We start from the raw sequence: 19,399 nt of genomic DNA, 5'->3' as shown, positions 1-19,399 counted from the left end.
CAGCCAATTCTATTCCGGTTTAATAAGAATTAAGTCACTCCAAGATTTTGTGTCCAGTAAAGGGGAGAAAAGGGCCGAAAAATGCTCTTTTTCTGCAATGGGCGTAGTAGGGAAATGAGAAGAAAAGTCACAGCATCCCCTAGGTGTAATTCCAGTCCTCCACCACGTGGGCTCCCACTTTTTCAGCAGAATTCCCTCTCCGCTCTGGCACTCGCCACCATAGGCTCCCGCGTCCGTCGCAAGGTGGCGCAGGCGCAGTGACGAAGGCCGCGCCGACGGTAGTAGCGGCGGCGGCGATGTCCCGCAAGCAGGCGGCACGGGCGAGGCCCGGGAAGGCGGAGGTGGAGCGGAAGCGGGACGAGCGAGCGGCCCGCAGAGCGGTGGCCCGCGAGAGGCGCAACCGAGCCCAGGGCGAAGGCGAACACGACGGCGGCGGCGGCGGCCTCAACGAACAGCTGCGAGCTCTCGGACTGCGCCTGCGCGAAGTGCCGGGCGACGGGTAAGCAAGCCCCTCCCCTCGCCCACGACGGCTACGTGGCGCGGCTCTGACGTCATCGCGGGCGACCTTACTAATTCGTGTTGGGGGGCTTCCTTGGTGTAGTTTCCCCCCGACACAAACACAACAACCCTGTGAGGTGGCCCAGCGCCACGTAGGCCTCCTCCGACTCTAGGCCACGCCCCCTTTGTGGGCTGGTCTCCCTCTTGCTCTGCTCCTCACTGAGGACTGGAGCCTTGTTAATTTACATTTCATTTTATTTTAATTTATTAATTTATATGCCGCCCACCTGACAGTCTCGAGTCCAGTTAATCCAATGCAATAACTTTATGGCTGCCCCGCGGACACGGGAGCAAATCGAGCGGGTATAAACACAGGTGAAGATTTTATGCCGAGTCTCCTTGTAGGGGAGAGGAGGGGCAGCAGGGAAAAAAATGTAATAAAATAAAAGTAAAGTGTTATTTGGTAAAAATAATAAAGGCAGGATATGAGTAGTGTAATAAATGAAAACAAATACAGGATCCGTAATACGGAACAGGAGCGAAAGGTGGGACACCTGAATGCCATAATCATTCGAATGAGTCCCTGAGTCAGGCTCTCCATCCGTCCCCCCTGTTTTCTCTCCCCCATCTATCTCCCCCCCCCCGCAGGAACTGCCTGTTCAGGGCCCTCGGGGACCAGCTGGAGGGCCACTCCCGGAACCACCTCAAGCACCGGCAGGACACGGTGGCCTACATGATCCAACAGCGGTCGGACTTTGAGCCCTTCGTGGAGGACGACGTCCCTTTCGAGAAGCACAGTGGGTGTCTCTGGCGGCTCCCAAACTCCCCTCCGCCCACTTCCTCTGCCTTCGCCCTGCTGGACGCTTAGCCCTTCAATAGCCACGGTGGCTCTTTCAGCGACTGTCCCCTTGTGCCACAGTCCAGGAGCCAACGTGGTTTCCTTTCCTTTCCAGGGACCTCTGAGGAGTTGGGCTGCCTTAGTGGGTCTTCCCTTCCTTCCTTCCTTTTCTTTCCTTCCTTCCTTTTCTTTCCTTCCTTCCTTCTTTCCTTCCCTCCCTCCCCTAATTGGGGGTGGGGGGTGTTGGGTTGTTCCATGGAGGCTCTTTCTCCTGGGTCTGCACACTCTCATCCTTGGATTTCCCTTTCCTTTTTATCTTTTCCAGTTGCCAATTTGTCCCAGCCGGGCACGTTTGCTGGCAATGACGCCATCGTAGCCTTTGCGAGGAACAACCAAGTGAATATCGTCATTCACCAGCAAAATGCCCCCCTCTGGCAGGTGGGTCTCCCAGGAAAAAGCAGGGTCCCACCTTCGGGAAGCCTGTCCCACCAGGAGGGGCTTTGCCATCGGGAGCGGGGGGGAGACTTTTCGACTCCCCCCAACTCAGGAAAGGCCTGGAGGTCTCTTAAGGGGGTTTGGGGAGCCTTTGCCAGTGGCTCTTGTGCTGCAACATTGAATGGGACCAAAATAGGGAAATGTCCAGGTGTTGTCACACTGGAAGTTAAACTTCAGTTGGTTTTCGGCTGGTCCTGGCCACCCCTGCCTCCTAGCTCTGCTTGTTTGTTCCTCCCTCCTCCCCCCACCCCCCTTTTTTCCTTCATTCCTTCCTTTTCCTTCCTTCCATGTTGAAAATTTGTTTTAATATCCCCGCTTCCCCCGAAGCAAAGTTCTCCCCCCGTCAGAAGCCTCCCTTTTCCTTTCTCAGATCCACGGGACGGACAAGAGCAACGCCCGAGAGCTGCACATCGCGTACCGCTACGGCGAGCACTACGACAGCGTCCGAAAGGTCAACGATAACTCGGCGGCTCCCGCTTGGCTGCAGACGGAGGTTGGCTGGCTGCCCCGTGGGCTTTGGAGGAGTGGGGTGGGGTGGGGTTACAGTCTTCCTCGGGGTTTCCCAAGCCTGCACGCTCACCCAGTGGAACCTGTCTCTTTCCACACAAACCCCACTCACACGCTTCCCCCCCCCCCCCCGCACCTTCGTCCTGCCCAGATGCTGTGCCAAAATGAATCCCCAAACAAGGAGGCCCCCCAGGCGAAGGGGGAGAGGCAGCAGCCGAAAGAAGAAACGGGGGAGGAAATGGAGGACGCTCTCCAGAAAGTCCACAACGCCACCGGATGCTCAGTGAGGGTCTTTGTGCAGGAGGAATTTGGGGGGTTCTGTTTGCCACGACAACGCAGGAGCTTGAAATGTATTCAGGGGTCTCATTTCATTTCCCTTGTCAGGACGTTGATTTAATTGCCCAAGTCCTGGAGGCCGAAGGCTACAGCATTGAGTCCGCCATCTTTGCCGTTTTCCAGATGAAAGAGTTGGAAAAACTCCGTAAGTCCCGTCTTTCGCCTTCCTTCCTTCCTTCCTTCCTTCCTTCCTTCCTTCCTTCCTTCCTTCCTTCCTTCCTTCCTTCCTTCCAGCAGGGATAAGAATCGTAAATACAAAATTATAGAAAAATGTAATACAGGGAGTCCTGGACTTACAACCGTTAGTGACTCTTCAAAGTTACCACTAGGGGAAACTCTGTGGCAAAGACTTCTGCTTATTGCAAAGGATTCTCACGGGGAAGAGGCTCCGGTTACTTGCGTGAAGAGCTTGTGTCCATTTGTGGGTCGGTGCGCAGGGGTGTTTGCAGAGGGGCCTCGGGGAGAAGGAAGGCTTCGCAGCGTCTTCAGTCCACCTTCATTCGGGCGAAGGGGCTTCTTTAACCTTCTGGCCAGCCCTCCCTCCCTCCACAAAACCTCTCGCCAAACTTAACCCAAGAAGAGAGAAACCGAAAGGGGCATAAATTCACCCACAAGGACCGAAAGGGCACCGTCTGTGCCAACGCAGCTCTCTTTTTAGAGAAGTAGGAATTGCCCCAACCTGATGCTGAATCGTTTTCTCCGGGATTCCTGCTCAGAGGCAGTTTAGTGTCCGCACCAGATTCACGGCTTCATTGCCCCGGATTTTAGCAATAGCAATAGCAATAGTTAGACTTATATAGCGCTTCATAGGGCTTTCAGCCCTCTCTAAGCGGTTTACAGAGTCAGCATACCGCCCCCCAACAACAATCCGGGTCCTCATTTCACCCACCTCGGAAGGATGGAAGGCTGAGTCAACCTTGAGATTTGAACAGCTGAACTGCTGAACTGCAGTCAGCTGAAGTAGCCTGCAGTGCTGCATTTAACCACGGCGCCACCTCGGCTCTTTTGAGACTTGCAGATATTTTCTACAAATTGGATCGGCTGGGGGGTCTTCGGCCGTTTGCCAGGCTGCTCCCCACACGAAGGAGGGCCACTTTCCTGGGCTCGGCGTAGGGTAACAGAATGACGGAGTCAGAAGGGACCTCGCAGGTCATCTAGTCCAATCTCCCGCCCAAGCAGGAGATCTGTTTCTGGCCGCCCAGTCTCTCTCTCGAAAGCTCCCCGTGGCCAGGAGTCCCACGGCTGAGCACAGCCCTTCTCTTTGTAGGCGCAGAGGAAGACCAGGCCAACAGGCCGAACCCGCAGCCCAGGCCGGCCCCTTGGGACGCGAAGGGAAGCCGAGGCAGGACTCTGGGCCCCCAGGAAGTGGAAAACAATAATAACCCTCGTGGGAATCTGGTGGAAAGGAACCGCCCCACTCAGAAGGTACCTAAAGGCAGAGAACCGCAGCTTCCCCCTCCCGGCCCTGCTTGCTCTGGGTCACCCCCAGCCCCGGGGGTCGGATTCTGCCATCTCTCGCCCCTTCCTCCTGCTTCGTTCCCCTTCTCATTTCCCCCTCCGCAACCCTCCTGCTGAGGTCTGGCGTTTTCCCCCTTGGGTGGAAGAATCCCAGAGTCGGAAGGGACCTCCGGAGGTCTTCCAGTCCAACCCCTGATCAGCTCCCCTCCTGCCCTCCTCATCCCCGTCTTTGGGCCCCTCGGCAGCCTCTTGGCCTCCCCTCCTCCGTCAGCAGGAATCCGGAGGGCTGCTGTCTCCTTCATCCTTGGCTGCTTCTTATCCCCTTTGCATTGCATCCTGCTCTTCCGTCGGCCGTGACTGGGCCCCCTTGTGTCTTTTGAACACGGACCCTCAGGCCGCAGAGGGCGTCCTCTCTCTCTCTCAACCCACCAACCCGGTCAGAGGGACTCAGGGGCTTCCTGCCAGCCTTCTCCGAGGCGCCTTCCGCATGTCAGGGCAGCCACTCCCAACCACTCCAGACACCTGAACCCCTTTGGGGGGGGGGAGTCTTCTCCCCCCAAAGTCAGCTCTAGAAGGTCCCAGGCGGAGGCTTCCCTGGGTTGGCCCATGCCCGTCCCACCCACCCCTCTCCCCGTCTGCCAGGTCTCCCCCAAGCAGAAGAAGGAGCTTCAGCGGTTGGAGAAGAAGAAGCGCCAGGAGGACAGGCACCGGCAGAGAGTCCTGGCCGGCAAGGGCAGCCCCTCGGACAATAACACGGCCACCAGGAGGGACCCCCAGGCGCAGGTCACTCTGGTCAAGACCTTTGCCACCCTCAGCATCTGACTCGGCCGCGCTGGACGGCCTTCGCTTCTTCCAAAGAGACGGGGAAGCCCCAAGACACACAAACAACACCTCGGTGGGTGCCGATTGGGACAGGGTGGCCGGGGGCTTCTTTGCCCATTTGGGGGGTTCTTCCCCTGCTCAAACCCCCCCCTCACATTCCTGGCAGGCTCCTTTCTTCCATCATCATGGGAAGAATCGCTGGCCAAAAGTTTTGCTCTCGTTTTTTCTTTCATTGCCTTGGGGTTCAGCGCAAGAGGTTTAAGGGGGGCTGGTGAGGAGGGGGAGGGCAGATCTCCCTTGGTGAGTGGAGGGAGGGGGGGTCCGGCTTCACAAGGGGGAAGGCTGTCTTGGCAGGGCAATGCTGGGGCTTCCGAAAGCCATTCGGGGGTAGAAGACAACATTTGCAGGAGTTTCTCCCCCCCCCCCCCCCCCGAAATATCTGTTCCTCAGTTGGTTCAGGCGTCAGATGTTGGGGGGGCGAAAGAGCTCAGAGAGAGAGGCGGGAGGGGAGGGGCTTTTACATGCCCTGAACGCCCCCCCCCCTCCTCCAGTGGTCAGCTCTTCTGCAAAGCCCCCAAGATCTCGCCTTTCGGTTCAATTTGTAATTTTATCAATGTTGATGAAATAGCCGTTTTCCCTTAAAAAAAAACCCCGTTTTTCTCCAAAGACAGTTTCTGCGTTTCTTTCTCTCCTTCCAAAATAGGCACCTTTGTGTGTGGGGTGTGTGTGTGTGTGTGTTTCTATTGATAAGTGGGTCTCCTGCCTGCCATGCAAAATGCCTGGGAGTAGTTTGGGGAAGGGAGAAATTGGTGCTGCTGGGAGGCCAGAGCCAAAAAGAACCCCTGGATTCAAGTCAGTTGCTACGTTTATTGCCCAAGAAGACACAATTCAGAGACTCACAAAGAGAAGGCAGTGTGGGGACAGGGCGGTTGTGTGGGCGTCCTGGGCTCGGAAGGGCCGCCCTCAGCCCCCTTTCCTGGGGGCCCAGTGGTGGCTGAGGCCCTTGCAGGGCGGTGTGGGTCCTTGGCACAAGATGTTTGGGTAGGAGACGTATTCGTCCTGGAAGGCCGAGCGGCGGAAGCAGAGGGCGGCCGCTTTGTCACACTCGCAGGTTTGCTGCCGGCATTCGGTTTCCCCACCTGGGGAGAAGAAAGGGGAGAGGAGGAGAAGGGGGGGGGGTTGCCCGCTTTTCTGTCCCTCCAAAGCCGGGGGCCCATCTCTCCCGCCTGGGCCCCTCCCCGGATTTGGAGAGGCGGTTCTTAATTAGCACCCCTAATTGAGAGAGAGAGAGGCCTCATCGAAAAGAAATTAGGGGAGAAAATGTTCTACTGGTGGTCCTCGCTTAATGACTGATTGCTTAGTGACGGTTTGAAGCTACGCTGGAAAACCTCCTCCCCCCCCCAAAAAAAAGAGACTGACAACCCAGATTCAAGATCCCGATGCCTGCCCTCCCCCTGACATTTTGCCCCCACAGTGAAATGAATGGCAAATAGATTTAAGAAATACATTTTGGCTGCTCAGCAACTAATCTGCGTTTACGGCCCTTTGCCTCATTTTATGACTGTTATCTTTTTTTTTTTTTGCTCAAAATTGTTAATTTTCAGGCAAAAAAAACCCCAGCCCATTGTAGACAATGAATTCACTTAAGGACATTTGCTTAAAATTTAGTTGGTCACGACCCGTCGTAAGTCGAGAGCTGCCTAGACTGCTGTATGTGAAGGCGGTCCCTGTGCTGGCCCCCTTCGGCCCCCTTCAAAGCCCAGCATCCCCAGCCAGTGTGGCTTATAGCCCCCCCCCCCCCCCCCGTGCCCAGGTGGTCTGTGCTCCCACCCACCGCAGGTGACGGCCTCCTTCCTGGCGGAGTAGGAGTACTTCTGCACCTTGGGTTTGCAGCCGCGGAGCGACAGGGCCTGGTAGCAGCAGTCGTGAACGTGGCAACACCTGGGGGGCGAAAGACAGAACCAGCATTGTGCGGCCAAACCCCACAAGACAACAACGCCGGTGTGTCCCTTTCGGCCTGCCATTGGCCATTGGGCGCCTGCCCAGGTCAATATTTGCTCTGCAAACTCTTGAATTGTGAGGAGTTGCCTTGTGGTTTCCACAGGGGACCCTTTGTCCGAGGTCACTCCGGGACCCCCCGGCTCTTCCCCCCCCCCGTCCTTGGTTTTCATCTTCCCTTGGGGGGGATTCTTTCCCTGGGAAACCTTTTGACCGGCAGGAGCCCCAGATCAGACACGAAACCCTCCCCGCTCTTCTTCATCCGTGTCGCTCCCAAGTTCTCTCATTGAGGTATTTTGTTTTCATTGGGGTCCTTTGTCGTCATTCAGGCCACTGTTCCGTTACAGGCCGTCCTCAGCTTACGACCACAATAGCCCAAAATGTATGTCGCTAAGCGAGACAGTTATTAAGTGACCTCCCCCCCACACACACTGGTTAGGTGAATCACTGCAGTTGTGACGTTGGCAAACGCAGTTTTGAGCTGGGTCCACCTTCCCCATCGACTTTCCTTGCGAGAAGGTGGCAAAAGGCGACCTTTACGTGACTCCGGGGCACTGAGGCCGTCATAAATGTGAGTCATTGGCCAGCATCTGAATATTGATCCCATAACTTCCAACAGTCACCCAATGGACTGTCGTAAACCGAGGACTACTTGCAATCCACCTGATGGGGGAGAAATAGCCTGAGCTGTGTGGAGGGGCCGGCACGCTTTGGGTCTTCTGAGAAATGAGAAGTCAGGACCCCTCCTGGGTCTTCACCACCACCCCCCAAGCGCCCCCCCCCCTTACCAGTCAGTAGCGTCCACCGGCTGCCGGGAGCCCCCCCATCCGCAGTAGCAGCCGTAGCCGTTGTAGATGAGGGGGTGTCGTCCGGTCAGGTGTTCAATGATCCGTCCAAACTGGATCAAATTGGCACTGGCAAAGACCAGAACTGGAAGGGAGAGCGAGAGGGTAGCCGTCACCCCAGCCCCCCCCCCCTGGCCCTCGCTCTCCCACCCCACCCTGCCCCCCTCCTCCCCAGGCGATGCTTCTGCAATCAAAGGATTTGGCATTCTTTGTGCCATTCCGACACACACAGACACACACAGACACACACCAAGACTGAATAACAATCACAGAGCTGGAAGGGACCTCAGAGGTCTTCTAGTCTCACCCCCTTCTCAGGCAGGAGTCCCTTTACCCTTCCAGGCAAATGGCTGTCCAGTCTCCTCTTGAAGAGGAGATGGAGAATCCACGGCTTTCTTCCACCGATTGATTGTCCTTATTGTTCTCCAGAAATTCCTCCTCCGTTCTCAGCTGCTTCTTCTGCCTGCCTTTTGGGGAGCCCTTTGCTCTCTCTCCTCCCTCCTGGATAAATATTTCCCTCTCCGCCCCAGGAATCTCTTCTCTTTTACTCCAGAGGGTGAAACGGCACAGTGTGCTTCTCAGAAAATCGGGGGCTTTTTTGGCCCCACCCAAGGAGCCTGGGGTTCACAGAGGGGATATTTCCTCTCCCTCGGTCGGTTCTCACACTGGCAGGAACAAAACTCTGCACCTTTTGGGCCCCCTCGAGCCGCAGGAAGGGTCCTTGCTGGCCTCTGAACTTGGCTGTTTTCTTGCAGGTGTTTCATTACCAAACTAGCCAGCATTACTGATGATGTTACCTAGTTGGGTTATGAAACGTCTGCAAGGAAACCACGAAGCTCAGAGGGCACCCGGGACCCCTCATTTCAACCCTGAGCTAGAAACGTCCCTTTCTTGAGCTGTTAGGGCTCCTGTGGGTCTTGAGAACGCTGCTGCCTTTCCTGCCTCCTCCTCCTTGTCTTCCCCTCCCCTCCTCCCCTCCCCTCCCTCTCTCAGGCAAGGACTCACCACAGAGGAGAAGGACGGGGCTGCTGCCCCAGAGTGGACGGGCCATCCTGGAGACGGTCAGGTGTCCACGCCAGGCAGGAAGCTGTACAATCCTTGGGTTGGGAGGGGCCTCAGAGGTCTTCTAGTCCAGCCCCCTCCGGCTGGTTTAAGTCCACTTCCCGGAATCCCAGAGGAAGCCCAGCTGACGGACGCTTAAAGGGCCGTGGATGTGCAGTCCGCACCAGCTCAGGGTGGCTCTGGAGCGAATGCCAGGAGCCTCACGCCTCAACCCAGGGATGTTTTCTTTGCCGTGACAGCTGGAAAGGCTCAGCCTTCGTCAGAGCAACCCTGGCTCCTCCGTCAGCCTCAACTCAGAGGACGCAACTCGCCCAGCAGCCTCCAGGCAGAGTGTTTTCAGAGAGGGAGTGTGCGGAACTAGGATGGACAGCCAGGCCCATCTCCTCTCCTGGCCTTCGGTGGCTACAAGCCACGCAGGGCCTCCCAGTCACCCCGGAGAAGGAGGCTGACTCGCACTGGGAGAAGCGACACCCTTTTGTAACTCCCGGGTGGGGGGGATCCGATCTCTGGGGGGGGCTTCTGAGCGGGAGATCCATAGGAAGGAACCCCCCCCCCACAAGGGAGCTCAGCTGCTGTCCTGGATCCTGAAGTTGAACCGCCTCCTCCCCATGTGGTGCTTCAGGCATTAGGCATTACGCAAACCCTGGTTCGGAAGGACCACAAAGCCCATCTCTGCCACAAGCGGGAAAACCAACCCGATGGGAGCTGAAGCGTTTTAATGGTGCGGTCTGAGACCGTCATAACTCCAAATTGTCCCTAATCTGAATGATTGTAAGTCGAGGATGTCCCGTATTTAATTCTGCTAATTGCAATTTAGGCCTGATTTTTTTAAAAATCCAGATTTGGAGTAATCCAGATTCAATCCTTGTGGGTGTGGAACGTAACTTCCTGAATATCTTGCTTGTTGGTTTCCTTTCTGGTGTGTAAAAAACCAGCGTCTTCTTCTTCTTCGTCTCTTCTTCTTCTTCTGGACTTCAAAGCTCTCCGTTCCTCCAGTCGGTTCTTCTAAATCCTTTTATCAACTCTGGGAACCGTCTGTTTCCTTCCTCTGAATAGGTGTTAATCTGCCCATATTCTGCCAGAAATGGGGTGCCCAGAACCACATGAGTCTGCCCAGGTCCTCTGCCCTCTGCAGAGGACCCGGGAATAGGCCCCCCCCACCCACCCAGATGTCTGACACGCAACGTTCCTTCTCATCTGGCCCAGAGGTTCATGGGCAGCCACCGCATGCTCCAGAGAAGGCCTTCTGCTGGGGGATCTTCTCCCATCACCCATCCGTAGTTGCGCGTTGGCCCACGGACGGTGGAATAGCAATAGCAATAGCAGTAGACTTATATACCGCTTCATAGGGCTTTCAGCCCTCTCTAAGCGGTTTACAGAGAGTCAGCATATTGCCCCTAACAATCCGGGTCCTCATTTTACCCACCTCGGAAGGATGGAAGGCTGAGTCAACCCTGAGCCGGTGAGATTTGAACCGCTGAACTGCTGATCTAGCAGTAGCCTGCAGTGCTGCATTTAACCACTGCGCCACCTTGGCTCAAGGAAGGACCCCCTAAGACCTCCCAGGTCTCCATTGTGGACATGATCTTCCCTTCTTCTCGGCTGCCATCCCAGCTTCCTAACTCCTTGACCATCAAAAGTTTCCTCCACACGTTGAAGGGCTTGGATGGCGTCCCATGTCCAACCCACAAGGCAGCGGGGAGGGAGGTCGGAGGAAGCCCTCGAAGGAAGAACCGAGAAGATAAGGAGAAGTTTGCTCCCTCCTTATCCTCAAAGGATCTTTGGTGGCTTTTCAACCGCTGGCAAAACTCCAACCTGGTGGAACTGGGGAAACTGGTCCGTGGCTCCCAGTCTGACCCTGGGTGGAGCTGTAGGTGAAGTCATCCCACCAGGCCGTGAAGACGTTGGCAGCTGGAGGCGAATTCACCTGCTCTGACGGCCTCGTCATCTCCCCTCCCGCCTCTCCAGCCTCTCTCTCTGGGCATTCAGAGGCCGCATTATTTGTGTCCCGTAAGTGTGAAAAATGGCCCCCAGTCTCTCTCTCTCAGTGCCATTGCAACTTCTTCAAACGGTCACTAAATGCGTTGTTGAAAGCCTACCTGTATTTGGCTTCCAAGACAGGCAAAGTCAGCCATCAAACTCCCAGCCCTTCTCCCACCCGGAGGGAGCCAGGAGGGAGATCCCGGCGCTCACGTGGGGTTGAGCCCTGTGCCCCGGGAAGCTGTTTTAAGCAGCCCACGGAAAGCAAACACACAGCTCTTCTTCCCCACTGCCTTGGCAATGCCAGCTGTGCCAACAATCCCTTGTGAGGGTGTTTATTTTGGGCAACTCTAATTAAGCGTGGAATCCGCCTGGAACAAAAACACAAGGGGAGTGGGGGGGGGACACAAAATGCCAGGGACGTTTGTAAAAACCGCAATGTAAACAAAGGATTCCTCAGGGGAGGAAGAGGTCTGCTGACGCAGAGATCCACCCCGTGGCCCATTAGCCACTCCTGCCCTCCGGGCAGTGATGTGAAAAGAGATCCAGGCCGCCTCTACACCACTGATTTGTGTGTGTGTGTGTGTGTGTGTGTGTGTAAGCGGAAATGTGTCGCTGCACAAAGGGTTCCCATGAGGACTAGAATCTTAAATGGGTTTTTTTAAGCTGCTCTTGGGGGAGAGCCTCCCCAGAGCCTCTTGTTTCGGCCCCCAGGTTTTAGAACTTGATTCTGTATCCTGGCTTGGTGGAAGGAATCCTCTCTAATTCCTTTATTCAGAACCTTGAGGACTAGAATGTTAATTTGCTGAAGCTCCCAAACTGGCAACCAGGGGCTCAGAAAATCTCGATAGGGCAACAGGCCAGGCCGGTTTCCTCTCCTGCGTGTGCACTTTACACAAAGAAATGCGTAATAAGAGAGGCTGCAAAGCCGCCAACTGTTTTATTAGCCGGTGTTGCCTTCAGAAAAATAGGGCAAGGCGGCTACGGTGGGGTCGTTTGAGGGGGGGCTTCGTCCTGCCCTGCGGAGACGGCGCAGTTCTTGGGACCCTCCTTGCAATTGAAGTCCCCGTAAAACCGGAGTTTGTTGCTGTACGTGTCCAGGTTCTCTCGGAGGCAGATGGCCGCGTCCTTGTCGCACTCACAGATCTGCTTCTTGCACAAGGTGCCTCCTCCTGCAAGGAGAAGGAAGCCCCTGCTTCACCTGGCCTGGCCACCGGAGGGCAGCAGAGGTGCAGGGAATCCCTATTGCGAGCCCCCTATTCGCAGTGTTTCTCAACCTTGGCAACTTGAAGTCCTGTGGACTTCAACTCCCAGAATCCCCCAGCCAGCTATGCTGGCTGGGGGATTCTGGGAGTTGAAGTCCACAGGACTTCAAGTTGTCAAGGTTGAGAAACACTGCCCTAGTGGACAGGCTGGGTTTCGCACCCTGCGGCAGCTTAAGTCAAAGATGGCCCGAAGTTGAGGAAAGGATCTTGGGGTTCTGGCTGGGAAAACACTTGAACCCGGGGTCCGGGCAGCCCACTCACCGCAGTGGATGGTCCCCGTCTCTCGGCTGTATTGGTAGGGGTCCGTTTTGGTGTGGCAGTCGGTCAGATTCTCGTAACAGCAGTCGTGCATCAGGCAGCAGCTGGAGGGAGGGAGGGAGGGAGGGAGGGAGTTTGCCGAAAGAAAGCCCCCCTGTCCAGCAATGGGGGTGATGAGACCCCCGCACCCCAAGATTGGAAAACGTTCCTGGTTCCCTGCAGTTCTTCAGTTAGCAATGCAGTTGTGGGGCCCCTTGATTTGGCTGGTCCAGAGGTTGCAAAAGGGGATCGCGTGACACACACACACACACATGGTGTGACCGTCATATGAATCAGTTGCTGAACATCCGGATTTCTTTCGGCCTCCCCCCCCCCCTTGAAGGGAAGGCGGCTTCCCCTGCAGCCCAAGGGAGAGAAGGACTGTTTGGGGGGGGGGGGTGAGAAGTCATGGAGCCGGGGGGGGGGGGCTTACCGGTCAGTGGCGTCCCGTGGCCGGCCTTTGCCCCCCAGGCCACAGTAGCATCCGTAGAAGGTGTAGGAGGGGAAGGCGGTTTTCCCGGTCTCTTCCCTGATCATCCTCCATAATTCGATCAGGCTCCCCTCGGCTTTAAAAAGACAGAAAAGTCTCAGCCCCTCCCCCTCCGCTTCCCTCTCTCTAATGGCAGATGCGGCTGTTCCTCGCTTAATGACCGTGGCAAAAAAAACCAGATTGTAAGGTCAGGTGGGGTCCCATGATGCCTCGCTTAACGATGTTGGTCCTTAAAGTCAGCCTTTAACCCCCACTTGCCTCCTGCGAAGAAGGCAGAATTTACCTGCACATCCTCCTGTGTTCCCCCCACCCAACGTCTCGGCTTCACTCACCGCTGAGCAGCCACACAGCCACCGTCCACAAGACCTTCATCCCCCTGAATCCGGACCTGGAAGCAAGCAGACTGCATTAACGTCCTTCGTTTTGGTTTACGACTGCGACGCCTCAAATTATTCTGGCCAACATTTAAGGTTCGCAGGGCGTCCGGTTTATGGAGGGGGGGGCCTTGGGGCTCTTTCTGTTGCCCCCCTCCCCCAAAAAATCTGATGCCCCTCGAACATGAAATATCGGCCAGAATAATTTGGAGAAGTGGAAAAATGGACGGCAGAGATAAAGGGCTTAATTTTGGGATCATGGAATCCCTTTTTTCCCCCTTTTTTAATGGCTGTTAAGATGTATTAAAGCAGCCAGGTTCTAATGAACAGCTGTCTCCAGATGAACAGAAATAAACATTCTGTCTACAGCATTCTGTCTAAGGCTGGAAGGGACCTTGGAGGTCATCTAGTCCAACCCGCTGCCCAAGGCAGGAGGACTTACTCCATCCCAGTCCAACGGCTGGCCGCTCTTCCTTTGAAACCTAGTCATGGTATAAAAAAATCCTTTTTAGAAACTTTTTACTAGATTTGTTCTCGCTGGCGTGAAGTTTTGGCAGAGGAACTTCGTTCTGCGTCCGTCTTCCACGGATTTTCACTTGGGTTGAGGTTCCCAAGGAAGGGAGGGAGGCTGTGACCTCGAAGGGGGGATGGAAGGGACCCTCCTTGGGGGCTCTGAAATTCAAACCATGGGGAGTCCTCACCTTACGACCACAAAATTTCTGTTGCTGGGACACGTGATAAGCAAGGTTTATCTACGACGTTGCGACCTTTCTTGCCGCAGTGAATCATTGCCGTCGTTGAGTGAGTCACACGGTTACTTGAGGAGTCTAAAGATGGGTTACCAAAATGAAAACCCCTCGCAGTAGCCAAGGTGACTCGGTTTCCCCCAACAGGCCACGAAGGGCCCCTTCCCCATGGCCGAGAAGAACAAGACGCTCGAAATGCGGAAAAGCAAACTGATTTTGAGCCCAGCTCCACATCCGGTCGTCCCGTTGTCTTCTTTGCTCTCCTTCTGTTTTTAATCCAGATTGTCTCCTCTGCTCCCTGGAGTTTATCCTGCTCACTGTTTTAACCAAGAAGGATGTTTTCTCAGCCACACGGGGTGGACGGGTGCATTGCATTTAATAAACGGAACCTATAAAAAAATTCATTTCTGCTGCTGAGCAGCAACCAGAGGCTGGTTTTGTCCATCTGCTTTCAGGAGACCGGAGAGAATCCCAACAAGGGGGGAGCTGCAAAAGGGGGGGGGGGTGATTTGGCTGCCTGGACAAAGTTTCCTTTCTTCTAGGAACAGCTTATTTCGGATGGGAGTTACCGGAGCCAAATCTAACCAAGGCCGGCCGGGCTACTTGAAAAGTTTTAAGTAGTTTTTAAAAACTGGGTGCGACCAAACACTTGAAACCCATTAAAATGGGGAGGGTTGTTTTTTTTTAAAAAAGGTTTTTATTAGGTAAACATTAAAAACGTTGGAAATAATAGTCATTTCCATAGTTTTTTTTCTTTTTAATCTTACAGCAATAACCGTTTGTATCCGTCAGATAGGCGTGTGTGGTGAAAGTCAAATTACCAGCCCATTAATTCCTTCCATTATATAGTTCCTTTCAGTAGAAGAACAGATCCGATTCCTTCCTATCGTACAAAATACAAACCACATTTTCCAATTCTTAGCTTCTCCGTGTTTTCCTCTCCCGGCCCCCTTTTTCCCCCCCTCTCTCCTCCTGATGGTGCCCAAAGGCCGGGTTGGTTTCATGACCCTTCGGCTCTTTTGCTTCCAGAACTAAATCCCAGAATTCAGGTCCAGCCAGAGGAATCGCTGGCGCTTCTTCGCAACTCTTAGCCGTTGCCAAGAGAGCAGCAGCTGCAGTGATCCACTTAACAACCATGGCAAGGAAGGTGGTTAAAGGGGGCGAAAGACACTTGTCTCGCTTAGCAACGGGAACTTTGGACGCTGCAACAGTCGTAAGAACGCGCCAGTTGCCAAGCCTCCGAATTCTGATCGCGTGGCTGTGAGGGACGCTGCAACGTCCTACGTCCCTTCTTTTGGCTCTGCTGTAACCTTGAATGGTCACTGAACGAACGGCTGTAAGTCGAGGACTCCCTGTGAAAGGATAGCCAGGATCCCAAAGAGATGGGGGGGTTGGGGGGAAAGAGCAAAGGGGGGGAGATACTTACACCTGGCAGCCTTCGGGTCAGCGTTGGGCCCCCCGGAATACCCTCCTCCGCGTCTTCTCCCTCCAAACTCCCTCTGCCTCTCTGCCCCCTGCGGCTGGCAGGTTTTATGGGGAGGGGAGGGGTGGGCGGGAGGGAGGGAGGGGCGGGAGGGAGGGAGGGCACCTGCTTCCCCATTCCTTCAAGCTCTCATCTGGAGGGCCGTCTTCAGAGCCCTCTCCAGCCAACTTCCCTTCCTGTCTCAAGACAAGAAATCTGACCTTTCGTCCACTCGGGTGGCAAAAGCCACCGCCTGCCCCCCCACCCACCCACCCCCGGCATCTTTCATCACCCTCTTTCCTGTTACAGGTTTGGTCCCGGAAATGGGCAAGGAAGAGCGGGGGGGGGGGGGAGGATGGAAAGTGGTTTTGTTTTGCAAAGGGGCGTCTGTTTTGCAAGGCTCTCAGGAGCCAGGTTTCACGCAGGGGGTCTCTGGGGCAAAATGGCAGCCCCCCCCCCCCAGTGGCCCTACAGTGGGAAGCGTCTTTCTCCTACAGGGGGATGCCAGCCAGACCTTTGGGGCATCGTTCGGGGCTCTTCAAGAGGCACAAATGGAGTGGAGGTGGGGTCTCGAAGGTGAGATTAGGGTGGGCCTTTGCACCTCCCGAACAGGATCCGTTAAGGCCAGGCAGTTCTCTGTGGGGTCCACCCAAGCGTGGGGCATTTTCTTAATCTGGGCGTGCCAGAGGTTTGGGATAAGATGAGGTCCCAAGTGAAGTCCTGGGAGCTGAAGGCCTTACAGCAGAAACCGGTCAGTGTCTGCTCCTTCCCGGCCTCTGCGCTTTTATCACGGGGGTGGAAAGTTTTGGAAACCTTGGAAGGGAGTCTGGCCTCAGGTTCCCCCGTGAGAAGGAAACCCTGCAGTTTAATGCAGTGGTCCTCGACGTACGGCCAGAATTCAGCACCAAGGACCCCACAGTCCTCCTCCTCCTCTTTCTCCAACCTCCCTCCCTCCTAGCACTGATGATGTCACCTAGTTGGGTCGTGAAACGTCTGCAAGGACCCCACCAGCCTTCCTCTTGTGTAAGTCCAGACGGATCGGCCCATCGGATGCAAAAATGCCCTCCCAACCGCCACCCCTCCCCCCCAGGGGGGGTTGCCCTCTCAGTCCCAAACTTGGGGCCTTAAGTCTCCTTCCCTTTGCGTGTGACCGTTGTGTGTCTCGGGTGTGTCTGCCCGGAGCCCCCCCAGGAGAGAGAAGGAAGGACGAGAGAGTTTTAAGAGGGGCTTTTATTTCCTGTTTTCCGGTTCGACCCGCTTGGCAGCCTGCCAGGCCAGCCCCTCCGGGCCCTACAAGCAGGGGGCAGAGCGCCCAGTGCACAGGAAGTTCGGGTAGAAGGTGTATTTCTTCTGGTATGAGCCTTTGTTTTGCTTCAGGCACAGCGCCAATTCCCGGTCGCACCTGCAGGCCCCCACTTGGCACCGGTTGGCATCGCCTGCAAGGGAAGAGCCCCGTGAGGGAGGAAGAGGGGGAGGAGGGAGCCCCCTGGAGGAGGGTTTGTGCAAGGCCATGGGGCCTCCCTTCACAGCCCCCCTCAATCCCACCCCTTCGCTTCTGGGGTGCCACAGCCCCATGGGGAGTGAAAGGAAGGTGGGGGGGCTCGGACCAGAGGCTCAGCTGTCCCTTATCATTAGGTTACATTTATTGGAACCCCCCCCCCCATCTCCCCGTAGGCGGCTTTAGGGAGACACGAGAAGGGGTTTCGAACAAAGTGAAAGTCGGATAAAAGAGCAGAACCGTAAATTCATGATAGGTGGTCCTTGAATTGCGATGGTAATGGCCACGGTCGTAACTCATGATGGTCATTAATCAGGTCGCTCACCTGACCAGCCTGATTCTACAATCTTTCTTGCATGGTCAGTGAGGGAAGCCGGATTCATTTAACGGCCTGGTGATTCACTTAGCAACTGCAGTGATTCACTTAGCAACTGCAGTGATTCACTTAGCAACCATGGCAAAAAAATAGACTGTAAAATGAGCCAGAGAAATCCTGGTCCCCATTGTGGCCGTGGGATGGCAGTGCCCAGGGACAGAAGGGCTGCCTGCGTGTGTGTGAGAGTGTGTGTGAGAGTGTGTGTGTATGGCACAAAAGAGCTCCTGGAAGCTCCCAAGGCAACTCACCACACTGGATTTCCCCCCAGCGGAGGCTGTAGCTGTAGCGCGTGAAATGGGGGCAGCACCCCCCTTTCTCCAGCCTTTCGTAGCAGCAGTCGTGCCTCTGACAACACCTGGGGGAGCAGGGAAAGAAGGGGTCTCTCCTGGGAAGCCCCCTGCCCCCCCCTTTCCCACTTGGCCTCCGTGGCGTCTTTCAGAGGGGATTCTGGGATTCGGAGCCTCCAGCACATCTGGAGGCTCACCGGCTTCGCAGAGCAGGGGGGCATGGCGGTGGGTCACTTCCTTACCTGTCGGTGGCATCCTTGGGCGTCCCTCTGCCCCCCAGGCCGCAGTAGCACCCGTAAGAGGAATAATGCGGGACGGCCTTCTTGCCGGTCATGCGGGTGATCATGCTCTGAAGTTGCAGCAAACTTCCTTGGGCTGTGGGCAGCTCTGGAAGACAATGGAGGTTAGGATCCCAGGAAGTGAGTAGCAGCCGAGATTTGTGGGATTCTTGTGGTCTCGTGTGATGCAGGAACAAAGGGGGTCTCTAAATTTCTACATTTTAAGTCTTGTAGACTTCGACTCCCAGAATTCCTCAGTCAGCCACGCTGGAAGTTGAACCCCCCGCATCTTAAAGTGGAGAAATGTCCACCCTTCTGGCGGGTTCTGGGCTGAGCCACCCAATCAGCACACCGTGGAGTTGGAAGGGACCCTAAGGGTCATGTAGTCCACCCCTCTGGACGGTGCAGGAAAGGCCACGCAACCTTCCTTGAGAGGCAGCTGTTCCTCAGAAAGGTTGAGCCCACCACCTCCATGGGGAGAAGACCCTTTGGCCCTTACCAGAAGTCAACAGGAGCAGCAGCAGGAGGAAAGGTCCCATCTTCAGCTACAACGCTTGTAACTCTGAAAAAGGGTCACAAGTCACCTTTTTTTAGTGCCGTTGTAACTTTGGTTGTAAGTTGAGGGCTTACCTATACAGGTGAGGGGCGGCTTTTCTGCATCTGGGGGAAAAGGCTTTGTGTGAAGCGCAGCCATCCCAGGAGGACGGAGGATTAGATAACTCTTCTGCCTGGAGTTATTTGTAAAAATAATAAAGACAGCTTCCCCCCGCCCAACCCCCCCCCCCCCAAAAAAAATTAATCTAATCCACAGACTCCCACAAATTATCCCATAATAAACCTGAGGACCCTGGCTTCTCTTTTCCAGAAAGTGGGAGGCCAGAAGTGGAAAAAGAACTGTATTCTGCACATGAACAGAAACCATTTTGGGATTTACAATTTTGATTTTAATTTGTGACGGAGAAAGAGAATTGGAAGATTGCACTTCTGGGAAGCTGCTGTGGGGTGCAAGGCCTCCCTCCCTCCCTCCATCCCCCCACTCCCCACTTACAGTGCTGCATTTAACCACTGAGCCAAGGTGGCGCAGTGGATAAATGCAGCACTGCAGGCTACTGCTAGATCAGCAGTTCAGCGGTTCAAATCTCACCGGCTCAGGGTTGACTCAGCCTTCCATCCTTCCGAGGTGGGTAAAATGAGGACCCGGATTGTTGGGGGCAATATGCTGACTCTCTGTAAACCGCTTAGAGAGGGCTGAAAGGCCTATGAAGCGGTATATAAGTCTACTGCTATTGCTATTGCTATTACCTCTTCTGGCAGTGCAACAGAGAGGATTCTGAGCTGCAGAAGTCGAATGTGGCTCCTTCGGGGGTTTATAGAGGGCTCCTCCGGAGGAACCTCCCCCTCAGTTTCTCTGTGCTTGGAACACCCCCAACCCCCCAAAAACAGGAAGCCAGAAGAGGGTTTTTGACAATTTGGGAAGCCCCATTTCT

At 55.2% G+C, this 19,399-nt stretch overlaps 3 protein-coding genes across 3 annotated transcripts; 1 reads left to right on the top strand and 2 right to left on the bottom strand.

Annotated features, from left to right (window-relative positions):
- The first annotated feature begins 231 nt into the window (after nt 1–231).
- On the top strand, nt 232–5,620 carry OTUD3 (OTU deubiquitinase 3). Its single transcript, XM_032232354.1, has 8 exons — nt 232–499; nt 1,147–1,295; nt 1,662–1,774; nt 2,202–2,324; nt 2,490–2,621; nt 2,723–2,819; nt 3,942–4,099; nt 4,775–5,620. Exons 1-8 carry the CDS (start codon nt 297–299, stop codon nt 4,952–4,954), a joined length of 1,155 nt encoding a protein of 384 aa, XP_032088245.1. The 5' UTR covers nt 232–296; the 3' UTR covers nt 4,955–5,620.
- Nucleotides 5,621–5,803: 183 nt separating this feature from the next.
- Nucleotides 5,804–9,349, bottom strand: LOC116518744 (group IIE secretory phospholipase A2-like). The gene is made up of 4 exons (XM_032232261.1): nt 8,803–9,349; nt 7,741–7,882; nt 6,789–6,895; nt 5,804–6,093 (listed from the first exon to the last, which is right to left on the bottom strand). The coding sequence occupies exons 1-4, from the start codon at nt 8,846–8,848 to the stop codon at nt 5,918–5,920; spliced, it is 471 nt and encodes a 156-aa protein (XP_032088152.1). The 5' UTR covers nt 8,849–9,349; the 3' UTR covers nt 5,804–5,917.
- Nucleotides 9,350–11,774: 2,425 nt separating this feature from the next.
- Nucleotides 11,775–18,929, bottom strand: LOC116518649. The gene is made up of 9 exons (XM_032232165.1): nt 18,412–18,929; nt 17,877–18,021; nt 17,596–17,702; nt 16,766–16,909; nt 13,972–14,092; nt 13,224–13,279; nt 12,835–12,967; nt 12,366–12,466; nt 11,775–12,011 (listed from the first exon to the last, which is right to left on the bottom strand). The coding sequence occupies exons 1-9, from the start codon at nt 18,449–18,451 to the stop codon at nt 11,821–11,823; spliced, it is 1,038 nt and encodes a 345-aa protein (XP_032088056.1). The 5' UTR covers nt 18,452–18,929; the 3' UTR covers nt 11,775–11,820.
- Nucleotides 18,930–19,399: the final 470 nt, after the last annotated feature.

Source organism: Thamnophis elegans, chromosome 15, assembly GCF_009769535.1.
Source record: "Thamnophis elegans isolate rThaEle1 chromosome 15, rThaEle1.pri, whole genome shotgun sequence".
Classification (NCBI taxonomy): Eukaryota; Metazoa; Chordata; class Lepidosauria; order Squamata; family Colubridae; genus Thamnophis; species Thamnophis elegans.
Note: the sequence above shows the minus strand (reverse complement) of the source record. Positions and strands in the feature narration are given on the sequence as shown.

Excerpts from the sequence above, each read along its gene's own strand:
- OTUD3 (XM_032232354.1), top strand. The coding sequence starts at position 297 with ATGTCCCGCAAGCAGGCGGCACGGGCGAGGCCCGGGAAGGCGGAGGTG. Across the intron at positions 1,296-1,661 it reads CGTCCCTTTCGAGAAGCACA|TTGCCAATTTGTCCCAGCCG; the intron begins GTGGGTGTCTCT and ends TATCTTTTCCAG. Across the intron at positions 2,820-3,941 it reads GAAAGAGTTGGAAAAACTCC|GCGCAGAGGAAGACCAGGCC; the intron begins GTAAGTCCCGTC and ends TTCTCTTTGTAG.
- LOC116518744 (XM_032232261.1), bottom strand. The coding sequence starts at position 8,848 with ATGGCCCGTCCACTCTGGGGCAGCAGCCCCGTCCTTCTCCTCTGTG. Across the intron at positions 6,896-7,740 it reads CCGGTGGACGCTACTGACTG|GTGTTGCCACGTTCACGACT; the intron begins GTAAGGGGGGGG and ends TTCGCCCCCCAG. Across the intron at positions 6,094-6,788 it reads GAAGGAGGCCGTCACCTGCG|GTGGGGAAACCGAATGCCGG; the intron begins GTGGGTGGGAGC and ends TCTTCTCCCCAG.
- LOC116518649 (XM_032232165.1), bottom strand. The coding sequence starts at position 18,451 with ATGGGACCTTTCCTCCTGCTGCTGCTCCTGTTGACTTCTG. Across the intron at positions 17,703-17,876 it reads CCCAAGGATGCCACCGACAG|GTGTTGTCAGAGGCACGACT; the intron begins GTAAGGAAGTGA and ends CTGCTCCCCCAG. Across the intron at positions 12,012-12,365 it reads GACGGGGACCATCCACTGCG|GAGGAGGCACCTTGTGCAAG; the intron begins GTGAGTGGGCTG and ends TTCTCCTTGCAG.